The sequence below is a fragment of the Sphaerodactylus townsendi genome, linkage group LG04 (genome assembly GCF_021028975.2).
Source record: "Sphaerodactylus townsendi isolate TG3544 linkage group LG04, MPM_Stown_v2.3, whole genome shotgun sequence".
Taxonomy (NCBI): domain Eukaryota; kingdom Metazoa; phylum Chordata; class Lepidosauria; order Squamata; family Sphaerodactylidae; genus Sphaerodactylus; species Sphaerodactylus townsendi.
The window spans coordinates 144,683,970-144,698,323 of record NC_059428.1 but is presented as its reverse complement, the minus strand read 5'-3'; the positions used below and the strand labels follow the sequence as shown (position 1 = coordinate 144,698,323).

The 14,354-nt window shown below is 51.2% G+C and overlaps 1 protein-coding gene across 1 annotated transcript; it reads right to left on the bottom strand.

Annotated features, from left to right (window-relative positions):
• Positions 1 to 6,814: 6,814 nt before the first annotated feature.
• Positions 6,815 to 14,080, bottom strand: LOC125431380. Its single transcript, XM_048494141.1, has 9 exons — positions 14,028 to 14,080; positions 10,699 to 10,787; positions 9,734 to 9,795; positions 9,319 to 9,423; positions 8,968 to 9,041; positions 8,659 to 8,764; positions 8,315 to 8,410; positions 7,248 to 7,358; positions 6,815 to 6,916 (listed from the first exon to the last, which is right to left on the bottom strand). The coding sequence occupies exons 1-9, from the start codon at positions 14,078 to 14,080 to the stop codon at positions 6,815 to 6,817; spliced, it is 798 nt and encodes a 265-aa protein (XP_048350098.1).
• Positions 14,081 to 14,354: the final 274 nt, after the last annotated feature.

Genomic DNA, 14,354 nt, shown 5'->3' with positions numbered 1-14,354 from the left:
CTTGCATCCACTGTAATAGCTTCTGTTGGGTCATCCCTCCACTGGCCATTTGAGTCCCTGAATTAGGACTGTGAGGTCTTGCTGTTCATTTGAGCTCATCACTTGGCAGGTGAGGAAGAGTCCTCAAATGGATAATACTAACGTAGCAAAGAGACTCCAGCCTGAAGCCCTCCTGCCACATCATGGGGAGAATTGAACCACATTAATAAAATCTGCTGTTCTGTGAAGTGTGGAGGTCAAGGGTGAGAGCCCTCCCAACTGCACAAGGGATTCAGGAGGTCTTTATTTGTCAGCTGTAAGGTGTTGCTACGAGGGGTCGCTTTGAAGGTTCACCACCTCAATGTCCCACCCACATCCATTTTATTTTCCCCTGATAAGATACATAAAAGCATCTTTACAGACAGGAACTCAAGGACCACCCAGGAAGAGGGCCTAACCCTTCCTTCAACCTATCCAGGGTGGGGCGCCAAAAACTGTCAGCTGGCTGGGAGGCTTGCACCCATTTCCCCCCTCGAAACTGCACAGCTTTAGCACACTGGACATTGTCCATCCAAGTACTAGCCAGGACTGGCCCTGCTTGACTCCAGATATCAGAGGGAGATCCAGGCCCTAGCCTGGGGCTACACTGAGAGAGAATCACTGGAAGCGTTTCCATAGCTTGATGGCAGTAAACAATCTTGCATCCCACAACACCACTGTTGGGTCATCCTCCACTGGCCATTTGGTCCTGAAAGTTTAGGACACTTTCCATACTGTTTATTTTGAGAGCTCATCATGGCAGGTAGAAAAAAGTCCTCCTAGAGGAAAAGGTTCATGGATTTCTCTGACTATTCCTGCAGGAGAGTCCCTCTGCCTTTGGGGGGGTGGAAGAGAGACAGAGACACAAATCAGTATTTGTCCTCATTTGTGATTATGCCTTCGGTATGTTTTATGAGAACACAAAGGCAGAATTCAGGAAGTCTATGTTTGCCAGCTCAATCCCCGCCGCCCCAGTTTTGTTTTATAGCTTGGTTGTTGATCCTTTCCTGGCCAATCCTTTTTTATCAGTGGTGGGATCCAAAATTTTAGTAACAAGGTTCCCATGGTGGTGGGATTCAAACAGTGGCGTAGCCCCAATGGGAGCTGGGCAGGGGGGCATGGCCAGGGGCGTGGCCATGCATTCCAGGAGCAGGGGGAACATTACCCTAGACGCGGCGGCTAGGGGCAAGGCAAGGGCCTTGGGAGCGCGTGCATCCCAAAGTGCAGTTAAGCTTACAGGAGTCTCCAGAGCAGCTAGCTCAGCGCCCCTCTTTTCTCTACCACAACAAACACCTTGTGGGGGGGGCAGCTTAGGTGGGGCAGAAAAAGTGGGGGAATCAAACTCAACTCTCCAGGATACAATAGCCCACAGCAAAGTTAAGAAGCCAGGTGCTTCATGCCCCCCTCCACCCCATCAGGCCATTCACAATGTGGGGAAACAGAAAATGTTGTCGTGCTTGATTTTTCTTCTAATACTTGTAATTTCTAAATAGTTCTCATTTTCCTAAGATTAATAGTAAGCGGCGTGCCATTGCCAATAAAACATTAGGCCCAGTTGGCATTTGGAAATTTTAATGGTTGGTTGGCATTTGGGGGGCTTTACAGCATACAGGAAGCCGTGCCAAGACTTCCACACCTCAGTTCAAGTATTCCCTGCTGTGTCTGAACAGCTAGAGAGCAAGACTGCCCTGCTTTTAGGCCTGGGGCCCATTTGGAGTTTGGATCTGAGTGTGCTGCACTTGAGCCAAAATGGCTCCTGCAGGAGAGTGGAGACAAACCGCCAAATGGCTCCTTCAGGTGAGGCCAAAGACACAGAGGAAGCAGAAGCAGAAGGGAGAAGAAGGGTGGAAAGAATGGGAAGTGGATTGAGAGAGAGAGAGAGAGAATAAAACAAACATGAGTGGCAGCTGCCTCTGAAAAGACATCTTTGAATGTGCCAAAGCTGACCCGGATGCTTCAGTAAGCCATTCACAACGGAGGCCTGGGTGACAGCACTACCAAGCCCACCTACCTTCTTCAAAACACTTGGTGTGCACCAACAAAGGTGTTGCTGGAGCGCGATGCATTGGGGACTCCCCATCACAGAGTTTTCTAAACATTCAGTGAATGTTCCTTGATGTTACTGGGATAATTTTTCAACTCATCTTGTTTTCTGCCTAATTTTCTACTGGCTAACAATGTGTCTGAGCATAAACAGAACGGCTTACCACTGAGCAAGCCCAGCCAGACTTTCGACATCTGGATTCGAGCAAGTTTTCTTGGCCAGATGGAGGTTGAAAATCTTGAGTTATTTATATAACTTTTACCCCTACGTTTCTATAAGTTGAGATCGATTGAAGCAATCTGGTGGTGAAAGCACCCCCCACCTGGTCTGGACAAAGTGAGGGGCAGAGATAATTTCAGCTATTTTTTCGGAGGGCTATTTGAAAGGATGTAGCCGCCCTGCTTTTCTAACACACGGTGCTGGCTGCAACAGAAAAAGTATTCACATCAGGCACAATTTTTTTTAAAATGCTTTATTTAGTTAAAACAAGAGAGAAGACAAGACAAACAGATGCATTACAAGCATGCAAAGGAGCAAAAACAATAGTAGTAATAATAATTTTAAACACTCAAAACTATTACACCCTATATCAGTGGTGGCGAACCTTTGGCACTCCAGATGTTATGGACTACAACTCCCACCAGCCCCTGCCAGCATGGCCAATCGCCATGCTGCCGAGAGTGATAGAGGTGTAGTCCATGGCATCTAGTGTAAGGTCCCTGCAACTATATAATCGTCAAGAACTACAAATTACACCTTTGCAATTAAAATTCCTTTTTAAATAGTCTTTATTAATTTCCAGTATATAAAAACATTCCACATAAAGCATGATGAATTCCTCCCCAACCTGTTTACTCTAGCCTACCCCCTAATCTAGGAGGACAATGCAGCATTGACACACACTTGGCAGCTCAATATTTATAAACGTGTGAATGAAATATAAAATCTAGTGCACAAGCACTTCTAGGCATAATATGCAATGGTAATGTGAAATACACAATCAAAGATATACCAATAACAGCTTGAATAGCCAGTATAACATAAAGTGACTCCGTCCCTGGAGCATAATGGCCAGAAGAAATAAATTGATTCACATAGGTTATACTGGCTATTCAAACATTTATTGAATTATCTTCGGTTATTATTATTCAATACAAACACATATAAGTCTATAATGCTGTGCACTAAATTATAAATTAACTATTCATTCACATTATAAATGATTATAGAAAACAGATAGTGTGTCACGTTGTCAATAGTCAATCTATTCACATTGTTTCTTCACTCCCTTCACAGAGCCCTAACCCCTTTACTCTACCCTTCTCACTAGCCCTCTCACTATTTTCCTCCCTGACCCTGACCCTAGACTTAACCCCACATGATTCCCCCTTAACAGTGCTGTGCTAAAATATCCCTCTCATCATTTTCCGCTCCCCTTTAACCTCTCTATACCCTCATAGTGATTTAACCTTAACACAATCTCTCCACACTTAACATTTACACATAACATTAGTTACTATTTTAATTCTAATATTACAAACCCCATTTTTCTTCCAAAGAAACAAAATTAGTTGGCTTCCTCAACAGAATAACCGAATTTCAACCTCATCTCAATATTCTAGCTCAAAGCTGCAGCGAGAGGAAGCTATTGCTTTTCTTCTCTTCTTCTCTTTTTAGTTTCTATTTCTTTACCTATTAATAACATAATTATAGTTATTTGAATTACAGTATTTCCCTTTTTTCTTGACACTGGATATAGTCTTTCCAAATCTTCTGGAATCTTTGCCCACGGTGCAGGTCATGAATTTTTATCTGACAGCTTGTCCAGTTGAAAGGAGTCACTGTGTGAGTTGTAAGAGCCGGTCTTCAATAGCTGTGGGTGAGTAGTTCCTTCTTCCCACAACTTTGTATTTGTATTCTGGAGTTAAGTTTGAGATATATAGAAAAAAGTTTTGTGTTAATATTAGGTCATTGTTTTAATTCCTAATCCCTAGCCATTACATTTTTTTGGAGTTACCCAACCAATGGAATTTTCAAAAAAGTTCCTTGGTTGGTTAAGCTTATGTACCTCTTGCCAGCATTTCTTTATATTTGTGCATTCCCAATACATGTGTAGTGTGCATCCCAAATAATGTTTAAGTCTTGTACCAAATTATCATTGAAGTAAAAAATATTCTTCCATTTTTTTTAACATTACATTGTTAACTATAATTGGGATTGTATAATAACCAATCTTCTAATTTCCAAGTGGTATTAATTGTGTGTTTAATAACTACTGTCCAGCTTACTGGGTTGTGGTCTAGAAATTAACCTTGGAAAAGAATCGAGTATGCATATATCTAGGTGTTGTGAATGTAGAAAATGGAAACACTTTGAGTTCATTACATTACATTGGGGCAGGGAGTTTGTTCATTTACATTGTGACATTATTTTTCAATTGCATTTTTTTAGTTGAATTAAATTTTCATATAGTTAGGTGAAAGTATATCAGTCCCTTTCTTATCATACTCACCTATTTCCTTAACCACTCTTACTATACTTACCTATTCGTTTCTGAGTTCTTATCCTACTTACCCTTTTATCGCATTTTTCATTGGCATGTTTAGCGGGAAAAGGAGGGGGTGGGGAGAAAAAAAAAGAATAGATAAAAGAAGCAAGAACAAGACAACCACAACCATGGAGAGATGCAAGTGTGATAAGATATTCATATATAAAGTTATCAAAGCAATCTTTCAGTTTAATTCTAATGTATTCTTTTATGTAGTCAGTTCTATCATCTATATATATATATATATACTGATTTTAATTGTTTTGTGTGTGTATCCTCTAAGTTTTTCACCCCTCCTCTCCCTCCTTCTTAGGGTTTTTTCTCTATTAAAAGCAAGACTTCAAAAACAAAACAAAAAATAATATAACAGAGAGATAAGGCGACCTATTACCCATGAAATCCTGCTTGCTCCTATTTCAGTCGGTCTTTCTTATTCTTTTCCATAAATTCCATCATACTATAAATTCCATCCATAGTCAGTGTCAATTGTATATTACCTGCTTGTAGAAGTGAAGGAAAGCCCCTCCTGCTTTGCCTCTTGCCCCGGGCAGAAGGGGGACTTCAAGAAGAGCGACCTGCATGGAAGAGAAGAAAGGCAGGCAGACCCTCCCATCAGCTCTCTGGGATCAGACTTGGGACTGGACTGGCACGAGAGGCCAGACCTGCTCCTGGGTTGGCGTCGCAAAGCGGCAGGTGACCCGGAAGGGATTTTCTCAAAAGACCCCTCTTTGCCCTCCCTGGGGTCATGTCGGCATTTCAAAGCCCAGCCCGTGGCGTGGCCCTTGCGACCCCCTCCAGGGAAAACAGGGCAACCAACCCTCAGCCTATTCGGGACCAGTCCGGTATGGAAGAAGAGCAGGGTGGCCCACTCCCGAGGAGCCCACGCGGTCCCGTCACCCCTCTGCGTCCCTGGAAAAGAGGCCTTACCCGGTCCCTTTGGGCCGAGGGCCACCTCGATCTCTTTCGGCACCTGCCTGCCCGTCTGAAAAGGTTGGAGTTGTACAAAGAGAGAGGCGGACCCACGTCCCCCTTCAGGTAGTCCTCCTGGGGAAGTGGGGAAACAGTCCAAAAAACCTCCCATTGGTGTGAGCCCAGGGCTGGGAGTGTTTTCCACCCATGCCCCCCCCCCCCCCAGAGTGCTTCCCCGATGATCCCACTCACATCCTGTTCTCGTCTAGGGAGTGGCTTGGCCTGATTGATGGAGGCATAGAGGAGCAGAAGGCCGGCCTCCCTGGTCCACCTCCTTCCCTGGAACAGGGCGTGCTGCCCAGAGGCTGACCTCCTGGAAGCAGAGCTGCTGTCCCTTGCTCAGGTGGGCCTGGAACACCTGAAACCAACCAGTCAGCCATTCAGTCCTCTCCTGCCCTGCCCTGCCCTGCCCAAAGCCAAGCCCGGGCACCGATCTTCTAGACGGCCCAGCCCCCCTTCCCTCCCTCAGCTCCCTCCCCGAAAGAGACTCAAAACAACTCCCCCACCCCCGGCAGGGCCTGGTCTCTTTGGCTCCTGCCCTTCCAGTCTGGGCCAGGTGCCTCATGGGGCCAGGGGACTCAGGAAGGAAGGAAGGGGCAAAAGCGGCATCATTCCAACGGCTAGGGACTCTTGTCTGTGGTCTCGCTTCACACCAGCCTCAAAGGGTTCCCCCAGGTCCCTCCCTTGAAGAAACAACAGCCCCTTTGCCCCCCCTCCCCAGAGATGCCCATCCAGCAGCACGGAAGGTGCTCCTTACCTCAGCGGCGGTGAGCAGGTGGATGCAGCTCACTCTCCAGGAGCCCTTCCGGCGAGTCCACTTGGCCCCCCAGTGTATGAGGGTTGCTTGGTTCTGTCATTCGAAGCCCTGACAAAGAGACGGCAGGAGCTGAGGAAGACAGCTGGACTCCCTTCTGGCCTGGAGGCAGCAACTGCTCTGGAGGCAGGGGTCTCGAAGCCCCCCACCCTCGGCCCAACAGGGACCATCTGAGCTCAGCTGCGTCCTTCTCCACCTTTCCAGTGGGTGGAGGGGCTGGAGCCCGTGGGACATGCGGGAAGAGCATCGTCCGGAAATGCATCTCATCAGCTGTGCGGGAAGCAGCTCCAATGCTGTGACGGGCAGAGCTCAGAGTGGGTGGGCTGGAGGGCCCCCAAAGGCTCCAGTGGAAAGGGGTCTCCTCCTGCCCAGCTCACTCACCCCTTGCCGGTGGGAGAAGCATAGTGAGTAGCTTGCTGCATCACTTCCACAGCTTCTGCTGGATGCCTTCTTCGGGATTCGAAGCCAGGGGAGACCGCCCAACTGCACCCACGACATGGCCCAGGACGTCCTCCTCCAGGATCTACAGGGAAGGAGACGAAGAGGCCTCTCTTGCAAATCCCCAAGTAGCATTGGAACTCGGAACCCTCTGAATGGTCCCCTCCCTGACCCCACCCAGAGACCCAACACAGAGAGAGGGGCCCGGAGATGTCCCAGGAGTCAGACTCCACTAGCATTTGGGAAAAGAGTCTTCCTTCCTGGGAGGAAGAGGAGGCTTCTAGGAGAAGCGGAGGAGGCCAGTCCTCAGCTGCCCCCTCAAGAGTTAGGGCAGCCCCTCCCTCAGCTTTGCTCTGCACCCCTCAGACACACAAGGACAGGGCCAAGCTACAGGGGGGGGGGGGGTGGGAGACTACACTGATGGAAGGTAGCTCTTTCATGATGCCCAGCAGGTTGCTTGACCGATGGTTGTGGACGGTACCTGGAAGCCTCCCAGTCCACCTGGGCTGGCCCCAGTAGACGAGTTGCTGTGGAAGGAAGCGGCACCTCAGTCTCAGCGTTCTGGGCCGGCCCACAGCACGGCCTCCTTGCCAGACTGCTGGCAGCCGGCTCACCAGGGACTCAGATGCAGAAACCCCTGGGAGCAGACCCTGACACCCCTCTCCCCGTGGGACAGCGGCCTGCACAATCCTCTGCTATCCTCAGGCAGAGGGCGGGCAGTGATCTGCCAGCCTGGCCGCCCACCGAAGCGTGCCAGTGCAGGGTCCGGCACAGTCCTCGGAGCCCAGGAAGGCATGCTGCTGCAACAGGGAGAGAGAGGGCAGCGTGGGGCCAGTGGCTCTTCCTCAGCCTCACTTTGCAGCCTCACAGAGGCTGTGAGCATCAGAAGACCCTCTGGGCAGTCCTGGAGGCCAGAGGTGGGATCCCAGCAGGTTCTCAAAGGTTCGAGTAGGTTACTAATTGTTGTTTGTGCAGAGGAGATTACTAATTGGCGATTTTGCCACGTGATTTTGCCTAAAGTTAAGCCCTCCTCTCAGCAGTGGCGTGCAGAACTTGAAGCAGCCCTAGCAGGAGATGCACCACGGCATGCATGGCATCCTCAGCCTCTCACGTGCATTAGTTTCCCACCCAAGGACCAGCTTGGCCGGTGCGTTCCCCCGCCACAGCCCCGCCCAGGAATGCCCAGCCACACCCCGTCGTACCCCGCCCAGCCCCATTGGCGCCATGCCACAGGTTGAATCCCACCACCATGAGAACCTGTTACTAAAATTTTTGGATCCCACAACTGCCTGGAGCGCTTGGGAGAACGGGAGGGAGGGAGGGAGGGAGGGAGGGAGGGAGGGAGGAACAGACAGGCAGGGAGGAGGGCGGGGCCAGGAAGAGCCCTTCTCAAGTGCTCCTCTTTGCCCTTCGCTAGGTTCCCATTTGCCCCCAGCCTGCCAGGGGACCTCCGTCCCACATGGTCTTTCCTCCCGCCACTTACTTCGAAGATGGAGGCCAGGTGCCCAGCAGATGGGTCCTCCCGGAGAAGCCCCCTGAGCATTTGGAGGAGACCCTCCTCAGCCACATCCCCTGGAGCCTGGAGGGAAGAGGGAGCCCGTGAGGGGTTGCCAACCACCCCCACCCTCCCCTGCATGGAGGGCCGCCAAAGCCACCCTGCCCCTCTCCTGCTGGAAGCAGACCCCTAGATCCCTGTCTCCACGGCCTCTTCCTGCACTCCCAGACGAATTCCGCTCCCCGTCCATCGAGAACAGCCGGCCCTCAGGCCCATGGGACCAGCAGGCATGTCTGCCACCTCTCTCGGCAGGAGACCGGCCAGTGACATACCTGGCTTCCCTCCTCTCCGGGGCCTGAGCTGCGGCCCAGCACCAGGCGCAGCGCCCAGGTCTCCAGGGACTGGCGCAGTGGAGTGCTGAATGCCGGCGGGAATTTGCTGGCGGGGAGGAAGGGCGCGCATTAGCCTCTGCGCTGCAAGGGAGGGGGGTGCTAATTGAGCCTCCCACTCCGCCCTCAGGCCAAGAGCCCCCCACTGCCCAGGACACAGCAGCGTCCCTCCCTTGGGGTGGGGCCGCTCATTGTCTGGCGGCCCCCGTCTTTGCTGCTTCCCAAGGTTCCCTCCCCGACAGACAGACGTACCTCAGGCGCTCCACAGCGGCCATGGCGGAGAGGAAGGTCGGGCCCACCTCCAGTAGGGAGCCCACCATGATGTCCTGGGAGAGGGCAAAAGAGGGCAGGTCAGTCAGGGCTCCTTAGACCCCATTATCCGCTGGCTCCTTCCTCCACCCCCCGCCCACGAGCCGCAAATCCTTGGTGGCTGTCTGGGTTTCTCCCCTGCCTTACACTCACAGCTTCCAAGGTGATACACGCATCTGCCTGAAGACCAAGCCAGGAACAGTGGTCAGAAGGAACAGCGAAGCCCCCACTCACAGCCCAGTCCCGGGGCCTGCCCCCCAGCTCCTCCCCACCAGCAGGCTGGCCCTCACTCACCTTGATGGCCTCCCCCACCACCTCTTTGCAGAATGGCAGCCTTCTCCGCCCTCCCTGGCAGGCGGTTCTTGCGGCCTCAAGGAACTCCAGATGGCGCTTCTGGTCCTGCAGGAGGCAAGTTTGGGGGGGTCAGCGGGGGAAGGAGAGCCACGGAGTGTCCCCGTGCCCCCAGACGTGCCTGCTTGACCGACAGAGGCTGTCTGGAAGCCAGGGTCCTTCCCAGAGGCCAGCGACAGGGCCTTCAAAGCCTGAAGCACTGGGATTGTGGGTAACCTCTTTGCTGTCCTGCATACGCGGGATGTGTGATGCAGCCCCAGACTCCCAAGCCTGTCCGCAGAAACAGGAGGGAGTGGGAGCTAGGCCCTTGGAGATGCCTGGCCTGGGCTCGGAGAACCCCGTTAGCCGGAGGGGTTACCTGGTTCTTCTCGCGCAAGTAGGCTTCAACGCAGTTGGCGACGGTCTTTCTGGATGGGGCAGCTGTGGAGAGAAGACTCAGTTACAGCCGGGGGAGAGTCCAGTATCCTTCCACCTTCCAGGGCGGCTTCCCCTTCAGCCTGTCCAGGCTGGTCTCCAGGCTCCCGCCTCTGCTCTAGCGTCCCTGATGGGGGGTCTCCACGCAGAGGTCGGCTGGGCTGCTCTTCTCTGCCCATCTCCTTGGGCCTCTGGTTGCCCACTGTAGGGCAGCACCAGCAGCTCGACGGCCCGAGGGAGGAGCTCCGCCAGGAGCCGCACAGAAGGTCAGTGCTTGTGGTCGCGGCAGCCCCGTGGGTCCCCAGCACCCCAGTGACTTGGGGGGCCACACAGGTGCACCGGAACTGGTGGCACTGCAAAGGGGGAGGAGTCAGAGTCCCGCTCTGGCCGAGTGGGTGGAGCCTCCTGCTCAAAGCTCCTCCTCCCAGAAACAGCTGTTTGGCAATCCTCTGTTCTGGCTCATCTGATGGTGTTCCTTGGCATGCGGTGTCTGCAGCTGGCCCTTCTGTTGTTCTAGGTTGGGACCCACAACGCCCTTCTCTAGAGGAGCGCCTCCTTTCCCCCTCCTTTGAAATCAGCCCCCGAAAGGTCCAGCCTTTCCACACACACATCCTGCCCACCAGCCACAGGCCAATCCCCCCTCCTCATCTTTGCATTTGACCCCTCGCTCTGAGAAAGGAGCAGTAGGCATACAGCTGCTACCGAGAAATCCAGTGGGGAGTCCAGCTGGGAAAAGCTCTCGCTATTGGAGCCTCGGCAGCCCAGTCTCCGAAGCAAGCGCTCCTCCTTCAGAGAGGCTCGGGGGTGGGGGCACCTGAGCATCAGGAGTGTGGCCGTCCTCCGTGGTTCTGCCTCTTCCCCCGCCCCTCCCTGTTGGCCATCCCAGGCGGGCCTGGGGCAGCTCCTCACCTGCAGTCCGCTGCCTGGGCTCTTTTCCCACAGATGCAAAGGTCACTTTCCCTCTTCTTCGCCCAAAGAGAGCCCGCAGGCGTTGAAGGCTAGAGGAGAGGAGAGCAGAGAGAAGCTGAGGATTGGGACCCCGTCCCAATTCCCCACCTCACCCCTAAATGAGAATGGTCAAGGGGGGAGTTCGGGTCTGCGGGAAAGCGGATCCTCAGGTTGTGGGGAGGGAGGGAGGAAGGCGGAGCCATAGAGGAGGAGCAATATCCCTGCTTGCATGTTGCCCAGCTGAGCCGCCATCCCAAACAGGGGGAGGGGTTACGGGTAGGCCTTTGGGCAAGAAAACCTCCTGATCCTTTTGAAAAAACCTCCTCCTCCTCCAACTGTCTCCAGCCCACAAGGCTTCGGAGGAGGAGGCCACTTAGCTTTTCCTAAAAGCTGAGCCTGCGTGGCACTTGTCCCTGACATTCTGTTCCATTGGTTCAACTGCAGGCCACCCCTCCCACTTAGGAGTGCTTGTTGTGGGGGGGGGAGGAAGGAGACGGTCAGCCCTTTGAGCCTCTTTGCAGGAGAGGGGCAGTGGTGGATTCAAATAATTTAACGGCTGGTTAGTTACAAGCACCATTTTAACAACTTGGCTCTGCGAAGTGGTGCAAGCGGCTGAATCCTACCACTGAAACCACCTCTTTGGAAGGAAAGAGCCCCAAGATCAGTGCAGTAGTTTGGAATATCAAGTTAGAGGCATTCCACCTTGTACTGTCCTGTGCATTCCATATCTAGATTTATATCTTCAAAACATTTTAGCAAAATTATCAGGTACTGAGGAGAATAAAGGCTAAGTTATAATCTGCAATATTGTACAAATGTCTTCTCTTAAGGTTTTAATCTTTCATTTGTATGTCAGGTTTAGCTTTAAATTGTATGTGTGTGTTTTTTGCTGATTTCTTTTTATACTGGATGGAGTTTTCCTTGGCCTTCTTGAGTGAGCCCTTATTTCCCAAAAGTGTTAGCTTTTTTGGCCCCACAGTTGCAATTTCTGGTATTTTTGTATGCATATAGGTGACATGGTAAGATAATTTCATTTTAGGTGTCCATGTCACTTATGGAAGGTGTCGGATTAGTTTTTCTTTCTTCCTGAGACAGAGCGAATGTGCATCATTCCAGTGACCTAAGTCCTGCATTTTTCTTAAGATGCCCCTTGGGAATCTGAGCCAACTCTGATACAGAGTTCAGAACATAGCAAAATGTTTAGGCTCTTTGTCTGGAAAATAGGGCAACAAAGAACAATACTGATAAGGTGAGACAAGGCCTTAGTTCACAAGACATCAAAGGGCGAAATACTGACATCTTCCAATAAGGGGTTTTAGCCTGCCCCAAATGTTTTGGGGAAAGAGAAAATCTCCTCCTTTCTAAATGATTGATTGATGATGAGGGTACTTTGGGTGTACACTTTTCCTCCATTTTGTTGTAACCTGCCTTCTATCCCATAAAAGTAAAAGACAGTAGCCATTTTAGTGTGGCTCCTCTAACCTTAGCTTGCCCATTTGTTGGCGTGAATAAAAATTTATTTTAATTTTATTCCTTGTTGGCTTGAGCTTTTTGGGCTTAATTTCTTAACCCGTTACTCCGTGGTAACAAGACCACCCCAGGAAGAGGGCCTAACCCAGTGGTTCTCAACCTGTGGGTTGGGACCCCTTTGGGGGTCGAACGACCCTTTCAAAGGGGTTGCCTAAGACTCTCTGCATAAGTAAAATGGATAAATGTTAGGGTGGGCGGTCACCACAACATGAGGAACTGTATTAAAGGGTCGTGGCATTAGGAAGGTTGAGAACCACTGCCTAAGACTCTCTCCATCAGTGTCCTCCATCTGTAAAATGGATAAATGTTAGGGTTTGGGGGTCACCACAACATGAGGAACTGGATTAAAGGGTTGCGGCATTAGGAAGGTTGAGAACCACTGGCCTAACTCCTCCTCCAACTTATCTAGGGTGGCACAAAAAACTGTCAGCTGGCTTGGGAGGCTTGCACCCAGTGGCGTTCCTGCCTAGGGACAGGGGGTACCCTATGTCCCCAGGCACCCCTCATTTGGTCACGTGAGGGGGCGCCAACATTTCAGGGACGTTTGTGGTTTTTAAATTTTTAAGTGTTTTTTCAAGTTCCGGCCTGCAGGGGGCGCATTTTAAGGCTAGCAACACCAATATTTCAGGGTTACATCCAGAAACTGTCCTGATGATACCACCCAAATTTGGTGATGTTTGGTTTAGGGGCAGCAAAGTTATGGACCCCCAAAGGGGGTGCCCCCATCCCCATTGTTTTCAATGGGAGCTAACAGGGGCTACTTGTTTGAGGACCATAACTGGATTCCCCTGAACATAACTTTACAAGCTTGGGTGGCATCATAGAATAGTTAACAGATGATACCCTGAAATTTTGGTGTCACTAGCTAAAATACACCCTTCAGGCACCCCAAAGAAATGTGCCCAGGATTCTTTGTTTTGCAGTGCTTTTGCTCCATTGTAGCCAATGGGGAATTTCTGAGTGTGTAGGCAGGCTGCACATTTTTTCAGACAGAGGCACCAGACTTTCAGGGTGGCTCCAGGAGGGCCTCCTGGTAATAGCATCAGGTTTGGAGGCCTTTGCTTCTGGGGGTTCAATTTTATGGGCCCCAAAGGATTATTTTGTTTCCCCCACTCCTGCACATGAGAGAAGCCTGTGGGCTGAGTCTCTCAGAACTCTCTCAACTCGCCCCATTCCAGAAGCAAAGCTCACCAAGCTTGGATGCTATTACCAGGAGACCCTCCTGGAGCCACCTTGAAACCGGGGACCCCTTTAAGGTGGGTTTAAAAGAAGAATCTGAGCTCCCTAGTTTAAACACCATTGAAAGTGATGCTGTTTGGGGGTGGATTCCACTGGAGGTGTTTTGTGAGAGATGATGCTGACATTTGTTTGGTAAATGTTTTGCTGGGGGTGATTTGTGAGAGATTTACATGCTTAATACCCACTTGCACTGGCTTGGAGTTGTTTCTCAGGCTAACAACCTACCTCATAGGGTTGTTGTGATTAGGAAATTAGGAAAAGAGTTGGTGGGGAGAGAGCCATGTATGTTTTGATGGAAGTGGGAGGTGTTTGTGAGCTGGTACAAAAAATCATTGTTTGGTCATGTGGTGGGGGGGGTGGTATTGTATGCCTCACTTGGCGAGAGGAGGCAAGGGAAGAGGAGGCACCAAACTCAGGTTTTGTCAGGCCATTGCCCTAGATGCAGCCCCCTGCCTGGATGGCCCAGCTTAGCCTGAAGTCGTTGATATGGGAAGCTGAGGAGGGTCGGTCCTGGTTAGTACTTGGATGGGCGATGCCCAAGGAACCCCAGGATGGCTACGCAGAGGCAGGCCATGGCAGACCACCTTTGAAAGGCCACTGTTGGAAGGAAAAACAGTTTGGGGAGGGGCTGATCTGTACTGGAGGAGGGCAGGAGACCCATTCCCTCCCACTGCACATTGAAAATGCCCCCAAGAACCAATGTCCCACCTCCCATGGATTTAAACAAGGAAAAAAATACATTAGGGAAATTTTCTAAGTATCAGAAGAAGAGTTTGGATTTATATCCCCCCTTTCTCTCCTATAAGGAGACTCAAAGGGGCTTACAATCTCCTTTCCCTCCCCCCCCC

Coding starts and splice junctions, on each gene's coding strand:
- LOC125431380 (XM_048494141.1), bottom strand. CDS start 14,080: ATGGCCTGCCTCTGCGTAGCCATCCTGGGGTTCCTTGGGCATCGCCCA. Junction 8,411..8,658: donor CCGGAGAGGAGGGAAGCCAG/GTATGTCACTGG, acceptor TCTTCCCTCCAG/GCTCCAGGGGATGTGGCTGA. Junction 6,917..7,247: donor AAGAGCTACCTTCCATCAGT/GTAGTCTCCCAC, acceptor CCTTCCCTGTAG/ATCCTGGAGGAGGACGTCCT.